The 17303-nt window shown below is 34.7% G+C and overlaps 1 protein-coding gene across 1 annotated transcript; it reads right to left on the bottom strand.

Moving 5' to 3' along the window:
• Positions 1 to 3546: 3546 nt before the first annotated feature.
• LOC110912915 (14-3-3 protein 9) lies at positions 3547 to 6359 on the bottom strand. The gene is made up of 7 exons (XM_022157749.2): positions 6107 to 6359; positions 4812 to 5118; positions 4452 to 4539; positions 4273 to 4379; positions 4030 to 4178; positions 3856 to 3899; positions 3547 to 3778 (listed from the first exon to the last, which is right to left on the bottom strand). The coding sequence occupies exons 1-7, from the start codon at positions 6177 to 6179 to the stop codon at positions 3776 to 3778; spliced, it is 771 nt and encodes a 256-aa protein (XP_022013441.1). The 5' UTR covers positions 6180 to 6359; the 3' UTR covers positions 3547 to 3775.
• Positions 6360 to 17303: the final 10944 nt, after the last annotated feature.

The raw sequence follows: 17303 nt of genomic DNA, 5'->3' as shown, positions 1-17303 counted from the left end.
ACGAAATGTTTAAAATTGAAAATTTTTTGAAACAAAAAGAAGAAGAGTTGATACAGAAATGTGATAATCTTGAAAAAGAAAACAAAGTTTTAAAACAAAAGTGTTCAGCAGATTGCAACGAGTGTTTACAAAAAGATAATATTATTCAAGAGTTACAAAAAGAATATGATGGAATGAAATTATCATATCATACTGTAAAAGAAGCTTATGAAACTTTAAAGAATCAAGTTAAAAGTTTGGATGGGAGATTGTCAAAATGTTTAAAAACAACAAGACTTGTTGAAGCCAAGTATGAAGGAAAACAACTGGTTTTAAATCAATATATTGATCAAGTTGCTGAACTTAAAAGAGAATTGACTGAAAAAGAAAAGATTGAAGAAAAGGCCCACTCAAAAGGCCATTCAAAACTGTCGAGATAGAGTGTTCGGTGACCTTCGTACCCTAATTCGCCCAATCACTAACACAATCTAGCCCCACTCATCTGCTTTTCAGTGATTCGATTGAAGAAAACAAAAGCAAATACAAACTAGAGATTGACGGTTTCTTAAAAGGGGAGGCGATTCAATTGAAGGACTGTCGTGATGAATCAACATCAGAGAACACCAAGCATCGACGATTTTGACAATTGGGATTCTGGATAGTAAATGCAGGAGGAGGATTTCTCTATTTTAGTCCTAAGGCGTCTTAAAACTTCGCTCAAAATACAAGTTTCACCCCTCTAAAAAAAGCTTTATTTTCTTGTACATGTTGTTAGAAAATTTGTACGTGATGTAAATTACATTTCTATCCATCAGATTTGCTTTATATAGTTATATAGATATTTTGTATTTTGTCCATACGCCCATTTGGGCAAGTATAAGTATTTTATACTTAGTTGTATTTTGTGGTATTTTTGGTGTATTTTATATTTGTATTCTTTGTGTGTATTTTGTAGTTTTGGAACCCTACTTGTATACTAGTACATAATACACATAATATACACATAAACACACAGTTTTTGGGTAACCACTAAATATATATACTTGCCCTAATTATATATATTTATATCCATTTTAATCTTTAAGAAAAACACTATTTTCTTAACTTATATTTTGTATAAAAATTTGGGAAAAATTATGGTTAAACACTTTGAGCATTTTTCTTGTAAAAAGTCTTGTAAAAAATATATTTTTCTAAATGTTTAAATTCTACAAAAAATTTGCCATAGTTTCCCCTATAATTATAGGTTTTCCCAGGTTTGTAAACATGTGTTAATTTCCTTTTAAAACTCAACTATCATCCACAACAATTTTTGCAAGTAACAATATACAAAATCATCCATACTTTTCATGCTAACATACTTGAAAATCCATATGAACTTTAACTAATCATCCATACTCTTCTACTAGTTATTCGAAATGTTTCGAACACGTTGGTATTTAAATACGAAGGGTTTAGTTAGAAGAATGATTGATGTTGAAACCGGTTTTACCTCATGAAAAGGAAAGAAACAAATATTTTTAGAGAAGCATTGGGATTCAAGGGTTTAGTTATAAAATAATCCTAGATTATCTAAAGAAGCGCTTTTATTATGTGTCGTATGACTGTAATAAAACGGAAGCTATCAACGCGAGGATGGATACAGAACCCGACATGTCTTCCATATCAGCGTTGGTTATCACCATGTGTTTGTATTGGAAGCCCGACTAACAGTCTTGCAATTACTTCTTAATTAAATTGCTACAACCTTCCTTTTTCTTCAGTTTCTAAAACATTCTCTCTTGATGTTGAAACTTAATTTCTCCACTTAACCCAAAAGATAATAACTTAATTTCACCAAAAAGTTTATAAAAAAAGTTCAACCATTCTAAACCTTAGCTGGAAACAAACCAACAAAATCTGAATACTGAAATTACTTCTTAATTAAATTGCTACAACCTTCCTTTTTCTTCAATTTCCAGAACATTCTCCCTGACATGATAAAAGCGCTTCTTTTGCTAGTGGGTTTTATGAGTTAAAGTTAACTTTCAGATTCAGATTCGGGAAGCAGATGATTTGATGTTTCAGTTTTTCAAATTCTGCGTCTACATCGTTGTCTTTGATCACATATTTGCTTCAAGATTTACGTCTGATGTCCAAGTTTGATCACATTTGACTTCATCTGCGGCAGTCTAATGACTTTCTTCACACGTGTGTGCACCGTGATCTTCATATTCTTGGATCTTCATATTCTTGGTTCAATACCAACTCATATTTAGTGGTGTTTGTTTGAGAACCTGATTCAGATACACAACGGTTCCAGATCAGTAAGCAAATACACAACGGTTCTCTAATTCCAGATCATTAATGAAGGTTGCATATTCAATCTTCATTGGTTAATTGTAAGTATTGCTTTTGCGTTAACACACATCATTTCATCTTTTTTACTCTTTTCTTCGATTTCAACAAATATTTTCAATACCCCGTAAACGAATCCGATATGTCTTGATATAGAGTGTTGCTGAGCATGTCTTCTTTGCTTCGTCCACTAGAACTATTTGTGTATACATTCAATCTTCATTACTTCATTAAAATTAACAAGGCGATCTCGGTTGCATATTTTAGAGAGACCTTTAAGTACGGATCATACAACTGCATTTGGAACAAGAAGTCCAATTAATCTGTTCATTACCTGTTGTTGTCTCAACAATATGAATGCACGTAACGAATTTGAAAACTGTGATAGCTTATTAAAAGTAGAAATCACCTCCAATCATTCCCTAGTCAAATCACACAATATAAAGTTTAAACGTATCGTGTGTTGTAGTTTGGAAAGATGACCGAATAGAGATCTGAATAACAAATTGTGGAGAACTTGTTTGCGTTATCCTTCAACATACGCTAAAAACCCCTAAAATACGAAAAAAAAAAAAAAAAAAAAAAAAAAACTCTAAAATACTATAAAATAGGCAAAGATAGGCAAAAAACTGTGGAGACGTGTCGGGTTCTTCTGCTAGTTATTCGGAATGTTTCGGATCATCATAAAAAATGTGTCGGGTTTTTCTGCTATTGGTTTTTGTAACCAATCCATTATCACTCTTGGTGGTTTCTGTACCCATCCCCGCCGATAACTAGCAGAATCGATAAATAACCAACACGAAGACCTCTGCGATCACTAAGGTTTCCATCAACAGACTGATCGGTAACGTTACTCTACTTGTACTCCGATTTAAACGGCGTGTTCCGATCAACGTTTATCGACATTGTTAAAGGTGATGAAGAGTTTAGAAACCATAGAATGATTGTGTTTTTATTGGAAAAAATGGGATAATGAAAAAAACAACCTTATATACGACCCGTACACAGTTATACGGCCCGTATACATTTGGTAACACCAAAAAATTTGAAAAAAACCTCACAAAATAAATCCATTCGGCAGTATACGTTTTACCGATCGTATACACATGTATACGGGCCGTATACTATTAAATCAAAAAACATTCCCTACGCATTTTCCTATTAAAAAACATTCTATATGGGTCATATAATGTTATAAGACCCGTATACAATAGGGGTGTGAAAATGGTGTGTAAATAATCGGGGCCTTTAAAATAGTTTCTTTTGCAGAAACAAGCCTGGATCATAATATATGTGGCCATGCCATAAACGTCCCATTTCTGGGCATTTTACAAGAAGAACAAACGAAAACAACTAACGCGTGCGATTCTCATGTTATCGCTTTCAAATTTAGGCTTACAAATACAATAACAAAGGCCACATCCACTCCCTCCAAGGATGTACACTTACCCTCCAAATTTTACTGCATAAAAAAATAAATCAAATATTAATCTCAATTTCTTTATTTATTTATTTAAAAATTCAGTTGTTGGGACTAACCTCTGCATCTTCACCAGATTTGGTGATCTCCATCTTTTGGTCCTCTGCAAAGAAAATGAAATGTTAATAAATAGAAAAGGAAAGAATAGATTGGCATTGGCTATTAAATATACGAAAATTGGTTATAAGAAAATAAAATGAAAAATATATATATATATAGTGTTTTATGGTTACCTCCATCCTCTGGAATATCGGAGGTCCACAAAGTGAGATTGTCCCTCAGGAGCTGCATAATTAAAGTGCTATCTTTGTATGATTCCTCACTCAACGAATCAAGTTCTGAGATAGCTTCATCGAAAGCTTGTTTTGCCAGGTGACAGGCTCTGATTGAATCAATTTTTAAGAAAACGCAAGTTAGATTGAATTTTACATCAACATTCATGAACACCAACAATATCTTTCTACAAAATTTATTACCTTTCGGGAGAGTTCATGATCTCGTAATAGAAAACGGAGAAGTTCAAAGCCAAACCCAATCTAATGGGATGCGTAGGAGATAATTCCTCTGCAGCAGTAGAAGCCAACTGGAGGGAAAATATAAACCTTAATTATGCAATTTGAGAATTACTAAATGACAAAACAAAACAGCTACTTACTTGATAAGCCTTAAGTGACTGATCAGCTGCTTCTTTTTTGTCATTGCCAGACTTGAACTCCGCAAGATACCTATAATAGTCTCCTTTCCTGCATGGCATCAAAACCCATCGCAAAATCTTTAGAACATGAAAAGCTTAAGATCATCGCTAGTTGAAAAAAAAAGTTAAGTGGGCATTTGTATCGCTTTCAGATTATATTAAGATTATATTCTTAAAACAAGTTGCTGCTAGAACACAAAGCCCACAGAATAAAATAAGGTAATAACATGTTAAGAATCAACAATCATAAAGAAAGAAAGAAAGAAATGGGACAAGAATGTTCTTTTGGACCTTTTTCTCACATCTATGTGTAAAACTCACATTTTGTAGTAGAAAACAGTGGATTCTCCCGCAGAGGAAGATGGAATCAGATGCTCGTCAATCACAGCCATGATATCTTTGCAAATGTTCGACAGCTCTGTTTCCACCTTCTGCCTATATTCCTTAATCCGCTTGACGTTAACTTCATTGCCCCTTGACTCCTCTTTTTGCTCAATGGAGGACAATATCCTCCATGATGCCCTACGTGAACCCACCACATTCTTGTATCCAACTGAGAGCAAATTTCTCTCCTCAACCGTCAATTCAATATCCAACATTGCTACTTTCTTCATGGCATCGACCATCTCTGAAAAAAAAAAGAACAAATCACCATAAGATCGACGCGACAGAACAATCGTTATAATAGCTTATATAGTTCTGAATGTTAAGATACTGCAAGCTGAACACTTATTCAATAGTTAAAAATCTAACTATATTTACGAAAAAATTCTCCAAATCTAAGTTCAAAAAGCAGTCAACGTTCGATACATTAAGCTCATATTCTAATTTTAGCACTTTTTAAATAGTTTATTATAGTGATCGATACTATTCTACAAATTCAAAAAGTTAATACCAATCTAAACGTCTTGAAACAAACAGAATAAATAGATAAATCTAGTTAAATTAGTCCATATGAAAGAGTTCATCTATAGAAAATTCTAAAATCTAAGTTCAAAAAGCAGTTAATTTTCAATACATTGAGCTCAGATTCTAATTGTAATACCTTTAACATAGTTAATTGTAGTGATCAATAGTACAATACTACTCAACACAATTTAAAAAGCTAATACTGATTTGAATGTATTAAAACAAACAGAATAAAAAAAAAGTAAAATCTAGCTAGATTAGTGCATATACAAGATTCATGTTCATCTACAAAAATGTCCAAATCTAAGTTCAAAAGGCAGTTAGAGTTCAGTACACTAACCTCAGATCCTAATTTAAGCACTTTTTTACATAATTTATTATAGTGATCGATACTACTCTACACAATTTCAAAAGGCCAATACTGATTTCAATTTATTTAAACAAACAGAATAACAATTTGACCTCAATTTTGGAAACAGATCATGTACGATTGGTAGGATCTACGAAACCCTAAATCTAGCCTCAGTATCACCTACGATAACTAGAGCAATCTTTTTGAACAATTTAATCATCGATTTGTAACAAATAACATCATCTCTAACTCAAGTGAGTCGACAACAGTATAAAAATTCTATATCTAGCACGGATTAGGGAACAAAAACTGAGGATATTAAGATGTAAAGAACGGATCTATGAGATAAACTAACCGTCATAGCGTTCAGCTTGCTCGGCGAGCTTGGCGACGTAGATGAAGTTTTCGCGTTCAGCAGAAGCAGCCATGGATGCCGATCTCAGAGCTCGGATACTAACTTTTTTTGTTTTGTTTTTGTAAAATAGGAGGAGAAACGCGGAAAGATGCGTCTGCAAATGTTGTGTTAATATACTGAAACGAATATTTATTGTGGCCACCAAACTTCTGTTTTTCCAACTTTTTCCACCAAACGATAATGGATGTTTTTGCTGGCGGAAATATGAGATAGAGGAAGGGCTTATTTCATGCTATCTTAAAACCAATTCCACCGACCACCTCCAAAAACATCATAAAATGCACTTTTAGTCCTTGTTTTTTATAACCTTGTAACTTTTGATAATAGCAATTATGACCCTTTATACTATTAGTTAGTTTGCAACCCCTCAATTTGTGGCATTTATAAAAATGGTCTATCTTTTTTTCAACCTACATACAATCTCTCAACTTTTGAAAATTACAGTTTTAAGTCTCCACTTTTATTTAAATTAAACTAACCCAACATATTTAACTAATTTTTCTTTCGCTGATTTCCTTTTCAAACAACTAAATTGCTGTTGTGTTTAAGAACTTTGTAAAATATCATTTTCACCCACTCGAGTTTTTCTAAAGTTTCGAATTTACCTATTTCAATCATTTACCCGAAAAAGTCTTTTCATGTGCGTATTCTTATTTATATGTCGGTATAAATTCGAGATAGTTTACGTTTCGATGTAAACTTTTTTTAAGCAAGTCAAGTCAGATGTAATACGTTTTCGATTGGTCTACGTTTCACCGTAAATATAACTCTGAACCGAATAGGGTGAAATATATGATGTTCTCATTCGACGGTATAAATTCGCGCTCACCGCAACGCGTTAGGGATAAAATTTCAACTCTTAATGTGAATATGTCATTTGCTTACACGTGTCAGTTTTCCCTTTATACACTTTTATGTTTTTTTGTACATTTCCTATGTATGAGTCAGGTCACATATAAATACGTTATGACTGTACAGTATAAATTTGATTACTTTACATTTTGACCCAACCGCGATGCTATTGAGTTAAATCGGATATGTCAAAACACGCATTTTCATTTGATATACGCATCACATAACGCTTGGACTAATCCGTTCGATGTTTGCAATATACCCAGGCCACAACGCGCGTGGGTCTATTAACTAGTTATTATTATTATTCCATCCTCTCCACACCCTGGGATAAGTGAGATTTTATTGAATAAGTTTGTTTATCATCCCAAACTATTGGCTATTGGACGTTGCCACCCCCAACTTTCACTTTGACGTCCGTCACCCCCAACTTAACACTTAGTGTGTTCTGTCACCATGTCGTTAACTGATCACTAACTTTTGATCGTTTTACTATACTTTTGGGGGTGTCCTAAGATCCCTAAAACCTTTCTAAGATCCCTATGACACCCCAAAAGTATAGTAACAGGATCAAAAGTTTGTGACCAGTTAACGACGTGGTGACAGAACATACTAAGTGTTAAGTTGGGGGTGACGAGCGTAAAAGTGATAGTTGGTGGCGACAGCGGCCAATAGCTTGAGAGCGATAAAATCAATAACTTTTAAATATATTATCATGTTTGAGTTGACTTGTTTATAAATATAAAGAGTGTCTCACTAACTCGTTCAACCTATTCTTACAACGTGTCAATCCGATTAACCATGTTTATAGCTTGATTACTACCACCAACCCATTTGACAAGTTTAAAAGATGGGTTATTTGGTTCATGTTCGGGTTATAAGATTGTAAGTGTGTGTGGGTTAGAGTTGATGTTTTTAACACAGATAAAAGTATGGCTTTTATTCGGGTGGAACAACTTATCAACCTGAAACTAATCATATCGACATGAATAACATCCCTAGTTTTTGCCAATAACATTAGAACTTTGTCTTATCAACTAACAGGGCTAGAGAGGAAACAGATATGCATGGCATGGTTGAGATCATTTTAAATAAGTTGATTAATTAGATTATTATTAACTTTAGCAAAACAACAAATTTACTCCGGTTTGATGAGATTATTTTATTTTTAAACGAATCGATGATTTCCTTACACGACAACCATATCCATATACACATGAAATAGGTTAGTGGATTGTGTATGAGTTGTGATCAAGGTGTAAAGTTCTAAACATATTGTTAAAGTTGGTGGGTTGTGAATGGATTATAATAGCTAATAAGTTGATTAATAGTTTTTCACTCCAAATGTTAATCTAATTGTAAATAGAAGGATGAATTTATTTGGACTGTATGTTAAATGCATTGACGCCCCGCTTGCGGTATGTGCATATAATGTAAATATGTGTGGGGGCTCGGGGGCAAAAGTGAAAGTGCACTAATTTTAACGTTATTTTACTAATTTCGTGAAAATAATGATAAAAGAGGGGGATGGTTAATCATGCATCATGTGGTGGCGTTGATAGCCGAAAGACAAGGAGTACATGCACTAATTGGCCTTTGTCTTAATTGTCGAGTGTTATGTGCCTTATGTCCAAGGTTTGATGCAAAACTACCATCGATCCGAGGGTCTTACTGTAAGCAATCTCTCTATTCCTACGGGGTAGAGGTAAGGTTGTCTACATATTACCTCTTCAGACACAACCTTCTTAACTTTGCTATTGGTGGGATTTACTGAGTATGATGATAATCATATCTGTTAAATGCATTAGATTATAACAACTTTCAATCATGTCGTCTTGTAAGTTGTCACCAATAATAAGAAGCTAATCATCAAGTCGATTTTAACAAGAGAGGAAACTTCCTCGAATTTCAGAAATCGTATTTAAACTTATCATTTTATCGTGATAGTCAATAATTATTAAAATAAATACTACCCACGAATAAGTCAAAAGGTATTTGGTGCCCTTTGGTGTGTTCAAATGTGAAACATTATCCATATCTATCTATTAATTCTTAACTGTCGGTGGAATAGTAAATTATCAAAGTGTTAGAATACTGCCCCAAGTCTCTCCATCTTTAGAGTTTTGGTCCTCAACTGAAATCACTTCTACCATGTTTATATTTTTCCGCCACTATACAAAGCGACGACCGCCACAAGCTCCGGTGATGTAAAAATCACACGACGGTCTGTGGTATTGAAAACCGAGACGCTGTTGTCGTTGATTAACCGCACTCGCCACCACATTGGGACCACCTCTTCCGCCGTGCCACCGTCGCAGCACGAAGTCACATCGGAAACGCGACCATCTCCGACCTTCTTCTTTATCAGGTAGCCGCTACAACTGACGGAACACCATCGCCGACAAACACGCCCCACGACACCAGGTGATCTAGGACTTCTCTGCATATTATCGGTTTCTGATCTAGCAAAGGGGGTTTGCAACATGACCAACTGTGACCGGTTCTTGGTGACAATTTAGGTCCGATTGGGTTGAGCTGCCTTCTGCTTAATGTTGTCGGCATTGGCCGCTGTCGGTTACGGTGCAAACAGCTGAGGTGACGAAGGAGGTAAAATAGTGGTATTATAAAGTTGTGGTGATGCTGCAACGGTGGTTATGGTCAGTAGTATTGTATTGGTGGTGGTGGTGGTTTTACATTTGGCTACAAGCCTACAACTCTATTGATTTTCACAAAATTGCTTTGCAACTTGTACATGGCTACACCACAGTTGTGAACACACCAATTCTTATGAAAAAATGACATTTTATATTTTAAAGAATCTCTCTTCTATTAGCATTTAGCATATATACGAAATTTGTATATACCAAATACGTAACGGGAAAACAAGTTAGGTCAAATATTTGACAGTATAAATTCGAATTGTTTTAAGTTTTGACGCTGCGCAACGCGCGGCGCGTCAAAACACTAGTTAGTATAAAATGTTGAAATTGAACTAAAATTAGAAAAACCAATGCTTTGATGGTGGAGAGAATAGTTTTCACATTTCACGTTGTATGAAGTGATAAAAGATAACATAGTAATGTGCTATATAAAATTTTAAAGAGTTAAAAGGGTCTAACTGAAACTTCAGAAGATTAATGATGCCCTGCAAGTGGATGGAAAACGACAAGAAGGACCCACAGGGTGGAGACGATAGAGTATGGCAGCCACTCATAGTGCGCCACGTCGGCCATGCTCAGCACGTGCTTTTCTGTATTAATAGCAGTTTGGTCCCTATATTATTGATACTTTGACACGTCAAGTTTTCAATTTAGAAAATGAAGTGTTTTCTTTTTTTATTTTAAAATTTAAAATATCATGTATTTTCAATTACATTTTGTAAAACAAACATTTTCTCCATCTCTTCTTCGTCCTTCCATAGTCTTTCCCTCTTATTATACATATCAATTGAAACTCTCAATGCCAACCACAAATTAATTACTATTACATAATATTAAATTAAAAGAAAATTGGTTTTTAATAAAACAACCTTTGTCCCGTTGGTAAATAATAATCTTACCTACGTAATTGGTATACAATAATCCTACCTATCAACATGTTGGTTCTTAGTTAACTTCCGTTAATTATTTTTAACTGAAGTTAGTTTTTAATTTTTATTTATTGCACAAACAACCCTGTAGTTATAATTTACTAGTTTTAACTATTTTGTAAAACAAAAAAACGTTAAGGGCCATGTAATTAAATTTTATATATACATATGTGTATTAGTTCCAGATTTATCACAAACACCACTCGAAAATCCTCCTTTTCCTCGATTTTGATTTCCGATGTAAACAACTACCATCGCCACCGCCACCGCCATGGGAGTTCTCCGACGGATCAAGTAAACGGCCACCAAAATTGGAGTTTCAGGTATCAAACTACTCGGTATTGGTCAGTGATTAAAAGCCCCAAACAAATTTCTATCACTCTTGATTCTTTCGACCGATTTGGGGGCAGGTTCTAATCTAGGGTTCATATGGGGAAGATCATCACCATGAATAGCTAAACCTCCAACCTGCAACAACATCAACCACCTCTTAACCACCACCATTCCATGTCATCTACGTCGCGCCTCCTTCCTCTGGCAATAGCTCCGTGAACCACAAAATAAAGAGATGGAATTTCTTGTTTGTTGTGACTTTGGTGGAATTTGTCTTAGAAAATGGAGAAAGTGTGTGATAAATAAGGGTAGAAGAAGAAGTTCTTGGGTTTTCATTGATTTGTGCCATCCAAACTGAGGAGGGAGAGAGAATCAAAGTGTTGAAAACTTAAAACTAGTAATTGTTCTTGAGGTTTTTTTGTTTTATAAAATAGTTAAACTAGTAAATTACAACTATAGGGACTGTTTGTGCAATAAATAAAACTTAAAAACTAACTTCAGTTAAAAAAAATTAATGAAAGTTTATTGAGTACCAACATGTTGATAGGTAGGATTATTGTATATCAATTATGTAGTTAAGATTATTATTTACCAACAAGACAAAGATTGGTTTATTAAAAACCAATTTTTCTAAATTAAATAATCATAAATAACAAGTAATGATGTCTTACTCTTTATTTTTTGTTTTAAGTTTCAATTGAGTAATTCTTGAAAATATATATTTGTTTAATTTATAAATAAGTTATATATGTAATTGAGTTTTTCCTTACCGTTGCGAATGGAATGATACCATACTAACAAGATAGGTACTGGTATTCCTTTTTATGTTTTTCTTGATATTTCTACCAGTTTCGTGATGATCCTATTTGATTCTGACCGAATTACAACATTACCAATTGCTACTATTTTACATCGGAATAAGTTTAGTCAAAGACGGTTCACCCATATATTCGTTGTTTCTTTCAATTGCTGTGTCGAGTCGATTATAATTGATTTTTTGTTCTTTATTGTGACAAACCGAACCAATACTATTAGAACAACTTTATTAGCGGTATAGAATACTTTTTGATATCATAAGCAATGAGTGTCGGTGACGAACAAAACTTATACTGTTCAAAAAACATCGATACCACGTCGATTTCAACCGAACATCAGTACCCCGATATTTGTAGTTTTAAATCTTTATCTATATTCATTTTTAAAGTTTTTGATCAATAAAAACATATGTCAATATCATTTTGGACATATTATGAATTTATTTTTAGAGGTTTATCTTTTGATCGCTATACAAAGAGCCGATAATAGTACCGACATCTTATTGAATCGAACTAATACGGAACGACTTCTCGCCGGAACGCGCGAGGGAAGTCCACTAGTTTTTTTTTATTCTAAAATAATGTTGGATGATAATTTCAATCTTAAATTACATTTACAAACTAAACACACTCTCAAGCGTGTTTATTTTTTGGTCAAAAGTACTTCAGAACCTCTTATACTGCCCCACGCAAACCAAGCACAGACATTTGAGTCGGCAATGTGTTTGTTTTCTGGAAGTGCTTTCATTAAAAAAAGGTCTTCAAGACCTCTTCCTCAAACAGATGTGGACTCACATCTTTAAGGGTCTTCTTTGCACTTCAAAACAAAAGTTCTCCAAACCCTAGCAACTCCTCCCAGCCGACACCTCCTCTGCCACCACCTCCTCAGGCGAGTGTCTCCGGCGAAGCCCTCAAGAGAATGAATCTCTCTCTAAACTCCCTCTTTCTCTTTCTTTTCTCCCCCTCTCTCTCCCTATCAAACTATCTGAAACTCCTCTATCTCTTTCTGATGTTGGATGTTTAGTTTCGGTTGGGGTTTCAGTGGTGGCGAAATTAGGGTTTCGGTGGAGGTGGTTGTGGGTGGTGGCGTAGGGGTGACGATGATGATGTTTCGGTAGTGGTGGCGTAGGGGGTTTCAGTGGAGGTGGTCGTGGGCGGTTGACATGGTGGGTGGGAACGGTGGCAGATGGTGTGGGTTGGGACGATGGGTGGCCATGGTGCTTGTGGGTGACTGTGGTAGGTTGTCAGTGAAGGCTGAAGTGGTGGTGAGGGAGGTGGGAGATGGTGGTGGTAGATGAAGCTGAAGCTTTTTTTGAAGATGTGGGGTTTTAAAAAGAGCTGAGAATAATCAAACACTCTTTTTATTATACTTTGCAGACATTTGATCCACCTCTTCTCGTGCAAACGTTTGCAGATGTAGTCCGCAAATTGCAGACCTTTTACGTCTGAAAAAACAAACACCACCATAAACTTCTTGAATTAAAAAAAGTAGATAACATCTTTTTTTATTTTAGAAAGTAAAGAAGACAATGAATGAAAATTTATGATTTTATTTTTAAAGTTGGCAAAATAAATAGTTAGTTGGTGAGATAACACCATCAGGAGGACTAGTACATTTCAGGCTATTAATAATTAATAACTATTTTTTTTACGTCGCGTGTTGTGATGAAACCGAACAAATGATATTGTAAAACAAACGTGATTTAAAAATAAAGCATGTTATTTAGAAAGTCAAACCATTAAAAAAGTTTTGTTTATCATCGTACCGTTTTATTATAGCAAATAAATATTTTATTTTAAGTACAACTTTGTTTTTAACAAAACTTATAACGGAAAGTCAGGAAAAAAACCAAGCACAAGTTATAAGCGTAAACTATTAAAGAAATATCAAATTAAATGATAAATTAATATATATTCTAAAAAAAAAAAAAAATATTAAAAAATGGTAAAGGAAATACATGGTTTCAAAAAAGGAAAAAAAGTAAAAATATGTTATTAAAAGTAAATATACTAATAAACTATTATAATATATTAAACAAAAATAATAAAAAGCTATATATTATAATAAAAATAAAGTTACTATTCATCGTTCTTATCAATAATAAAATATCAAGCACAACTACGTACTTAAATATTAAGAAAAAAAGTTATAAACGTAAATTATTAAAAAAAAGTATCAAAGTAATCGATAAATTAATATATGTTCTAAAAAAAGAAAAAAATTATTAAAAAATGGTAAAAGAAATATATGGTTTTAAAAATGGAAAAAAAATTAAAAATATGTTATTAAAAGTAAATATAATAATAAAATATTATAATATATTAAATAAAAGTTAAAAAAAAAAACTATATATTATTATAAAAATAAAGTTACTATTCATCGTCCTTCGTCAACAATATATATATATATATATATGTATATATATATATAATTTGCATCACATTCTTTAACTGATGTAACTTTAGTTTATTATATATCTTTAGAGTGCAAAACGTAAGTCCATGTAAACTTTGAAAAATCATCAACTATGACAAGACAATACCTCTTCTTTTTAAGACTCATGATTTTTATAGGGCCAAACAAGTCCATGTGCAACAATTGTAAGTACTGACTCGTTTTGAACTTATCAATGGAGTTGAATGAACTTGTATGTTGTTTACCTTTTAAACAGGAAACACAATGTTCATCACAAGTAAAAAGTTATGGAGGAAGACCTCTTACAAGGTCTTGTTTTGAGAGTGTGGTGATTGTTTTAAGATTTGTGTGTCCAAGTCTCATATGCCCTTTGGTAGAGGCAGTTGAGAACAGACAAGCATCAGACATTGGATTATCTTTCAACATATCAACCACATACACACTGCCACTCCTTTGAGCAACAAGCTGTGTTTTGCTCCCGGCTATGATTTCCTCAATCTTTTTAACCACTTCTGGCCCAACAATCTTACAAGTTTCCTTAGTGAAGAATGACCCATAACCCTTGTCACTCATTTGAGACACACCAAGAAGATTAAATTTAAGATTGTCAATAAGATTGACATGTTCAAACTTGAGTTTCCCAGCCTGTACAGTCCCTGACCCCAACACCTTCCCTTTAGAATTGTTACCAAAAGATATATCACCCAGTACATGTTTTATGAAGTCTTTGAGAAGGGCTCTACATCTTGTCATGTGCCTGGAGCCTCCACTGTCTACATACCATAAACTATCAAGGCAAGTAGAAGCTCCCTACATATCAAGTAACAAATTAGTTTTGATGAGTATCCAAAGCCAAAATGACTTTGGATGGGGTCACAGACATTCTAGCTTCAAGTCCAGGAGAATGGTCAGTGGTTTGAGCAGATTTTTGAAACATCTGTCGTGGACCATTTCCTATCAAATGACGGTAACCATGAGTATGCTTGTTCACTCTTGGTTTAGAGGGCCTTTTGTAGGCCTCATAACCACGTGGTCCTTTTTGATACAATGGTTGGCCATATCCTCTTGGAAATTTATTTGATGGTTGTGCATCTGTTACCTGACCCTCTCTAGGAGCAGAGATTGCATTCAGCTGTTTGGTAGCAGATGTTTGGACAGGGACAAAGGTCTGTGACTTTTGGATGTTGCTTTTTGTGGACTGTTAAGTGTTTTTGATTTATACTATTTTCTTAGGACATCAAAAGTTTTAAGATAAACACACTCTTGAGTTTTGTTTTTCCTCCCACTGATTGTGCAATGAGGTGCAGGCACAATCACACTGTCTTATTAATGCCATATGCTTTTAAAAGAAAACAGTTTTTAGTAACATGATTCTTCATTTCACAAAAATCACAAAGCAAGTTTTTGATCTTCTCTTTCTTCTTCCCCTTTTCAGCCTCCTTTTCAATAGATGTTATTGTAACACCCCGTGTTTTCCAAAAGTCAAAGTCAAGTGCTGACTGTTATTGGAATTAAAGATTAATAAAGATTAATTTCATTTTAGTTTCATTTTGATTTTCGTATTATTTGGAGTAAGTGTTGTATAATCAAACTAATCGACCGATAATCGAACTATGAATCAACGACCGACTGTGAATGATAGGAAGTAACAACGCAATAAAGCTAGTCAATCAGTAATCAAGCTAATCAAATCAATCATCGAACTCAAGTGTGGGGATTTTTGTACTTTTTATACGTGTGTGTGTGCCTTATGTGTTACTTGTGCATGTTTACTTTTATGTTAAAGTGTGTGGTGAATCAATCAAATCAATCAAGACTCAAAAGTGAATCAAACCCAATGGAAATCGAACCCGAAATGGTTGTAAGGATGCTTGTATGTAGATATAGTAGTTGGAACTAAAAGTAATTTGATTAGGAATTCTATCATCCTCAAATCATCGTTCATCGAACTCGAAATATCGAAAAATCATCGCGAAACACTCAAAAACCAGGCAAGCCGATCGAACAGGGCAACCTGATCGAACAGGCTAGCCGATCGAACAGGCTGTTCGATCGGACAGCTGCTCGATCAGGGATGCTGTTCGATCAGCTGACCCTTTCCTCTTTTGGAAGCCTATAAATAGGGCTGTCCTTGTCAAGCTTTCCACTTTTGGAAAAGCTCTGACCGACCAGCCTCTTCTTCTCACTAAATCTCAGATTTCTCTCAAACCGGTAAGTATTTCGTCCTAATCCTTGTACGTTTTTGTTCATTAATCGATTCTCCATCTTTCTATCTTTCGAAACTTGGATTTCATCCATGAAATCACCAAGATCTAGGTGTTCTTGAGTGATGTCATCATGGTGTTCTTGGTGTTCATCAAGAACTTCATGTTCTTGACTTCATTCAACCACGAATAAGCTAGATCTAACCGATTTCCACATAAATAACCTAAAATCTTCCAAAGATCTTAACATTTCACGGTGGAAAAGGATTGGAAGATGAGTTTTCATCTATCTTTCAACTCTTTTACACTCAAACCGGTGAAGACGAAGCTTGAACCGATTTACAAATCAATCTAAACGAACACATGGTCCAAGATTCGGGTTCTACCGAGAGATATACCGATTCCGGGTTAAACGTTAAACTTGGGTTCCAAACCGTCTCTGACCGAGTTTGGGTGATTCCTGCTCGAGTCAGTAGACTAAATAGGGACTTCAGCTTGGTGGTTCAACTCGTAGTCAAAATATCTCTAAAACATCAACAATTCACGGGAAGAAACAAGTGTTAAGTGATAGGTTAACCAAATCGAGAAGCTGGCCGAACGGCTAGGCTGTTCGATCGAACAGCCCAACCGAACGACTATGCCAGCCGATCGGTTAGGCTAACCGATCGACTAGCACTTAGACCCACCAACTCACCAAAAGTGTAGTATTGACGAGGTACTGTTCGATCGACTACGCCACTCGATTGTAATCATTACTGCTCGGATCATGAGATACTATACTTTAAAACACTTAGACTTTTCGAAACGTTGGAATGTCACCCGATCGAACATGCCAACCGATCGAGTGACATATTTGAAAACAATGCAATGCTAACCGATCGGTTGGGCTAACCGATCGAACAGCTGTTCGATCGGCCAACTTGAAAGG

This window comes from Helianthus annuus, chromosome 15, assembly GCF_002127325.2.
Source record: "Helianthus annuus cultivar XRQ/B chromosome 15, HanXRQr2.0-SUNRISE, whole genome shotgun sequence".
Lineage (NCBI taxonomy): Eukaryota > Viridiplantae > Streptophyta > Magnoliopsida > Asterales > Asteraceae > Helianthus > Helianthus annuus.
This window is presented reverse-complemented; position numbering and strand designations above follow the sequence as displayed.

What these genes read in the sequence shown, in the direction of transcription:
- LOC110912915 (XM_022157749.2), bottom strand. Translation starts at nt 6,179, where the DNA reads ATGGCTGCTTCTGCTGAACGCGAAAACTTCATCTACGTCGCCAAGCTC. An exon ending in ATCATGAACTCTCCCGAAAG is followed by an intron (nt 4,179 to 4,272) that starts GTAATAAATTTT and finishes TGATTCAATCAG; the next exon opens with AGCCTGTCACCTGGCAAAAC. An exon ending in CGATATTCCAGAGGATGGAG is followed by an intron (nt 3,900 to 4,029) that starts GTAACCATAAAA and finishes TTTTCTTTGCAG; the next exon opens with AGGACCAAAAGATGGAGATC.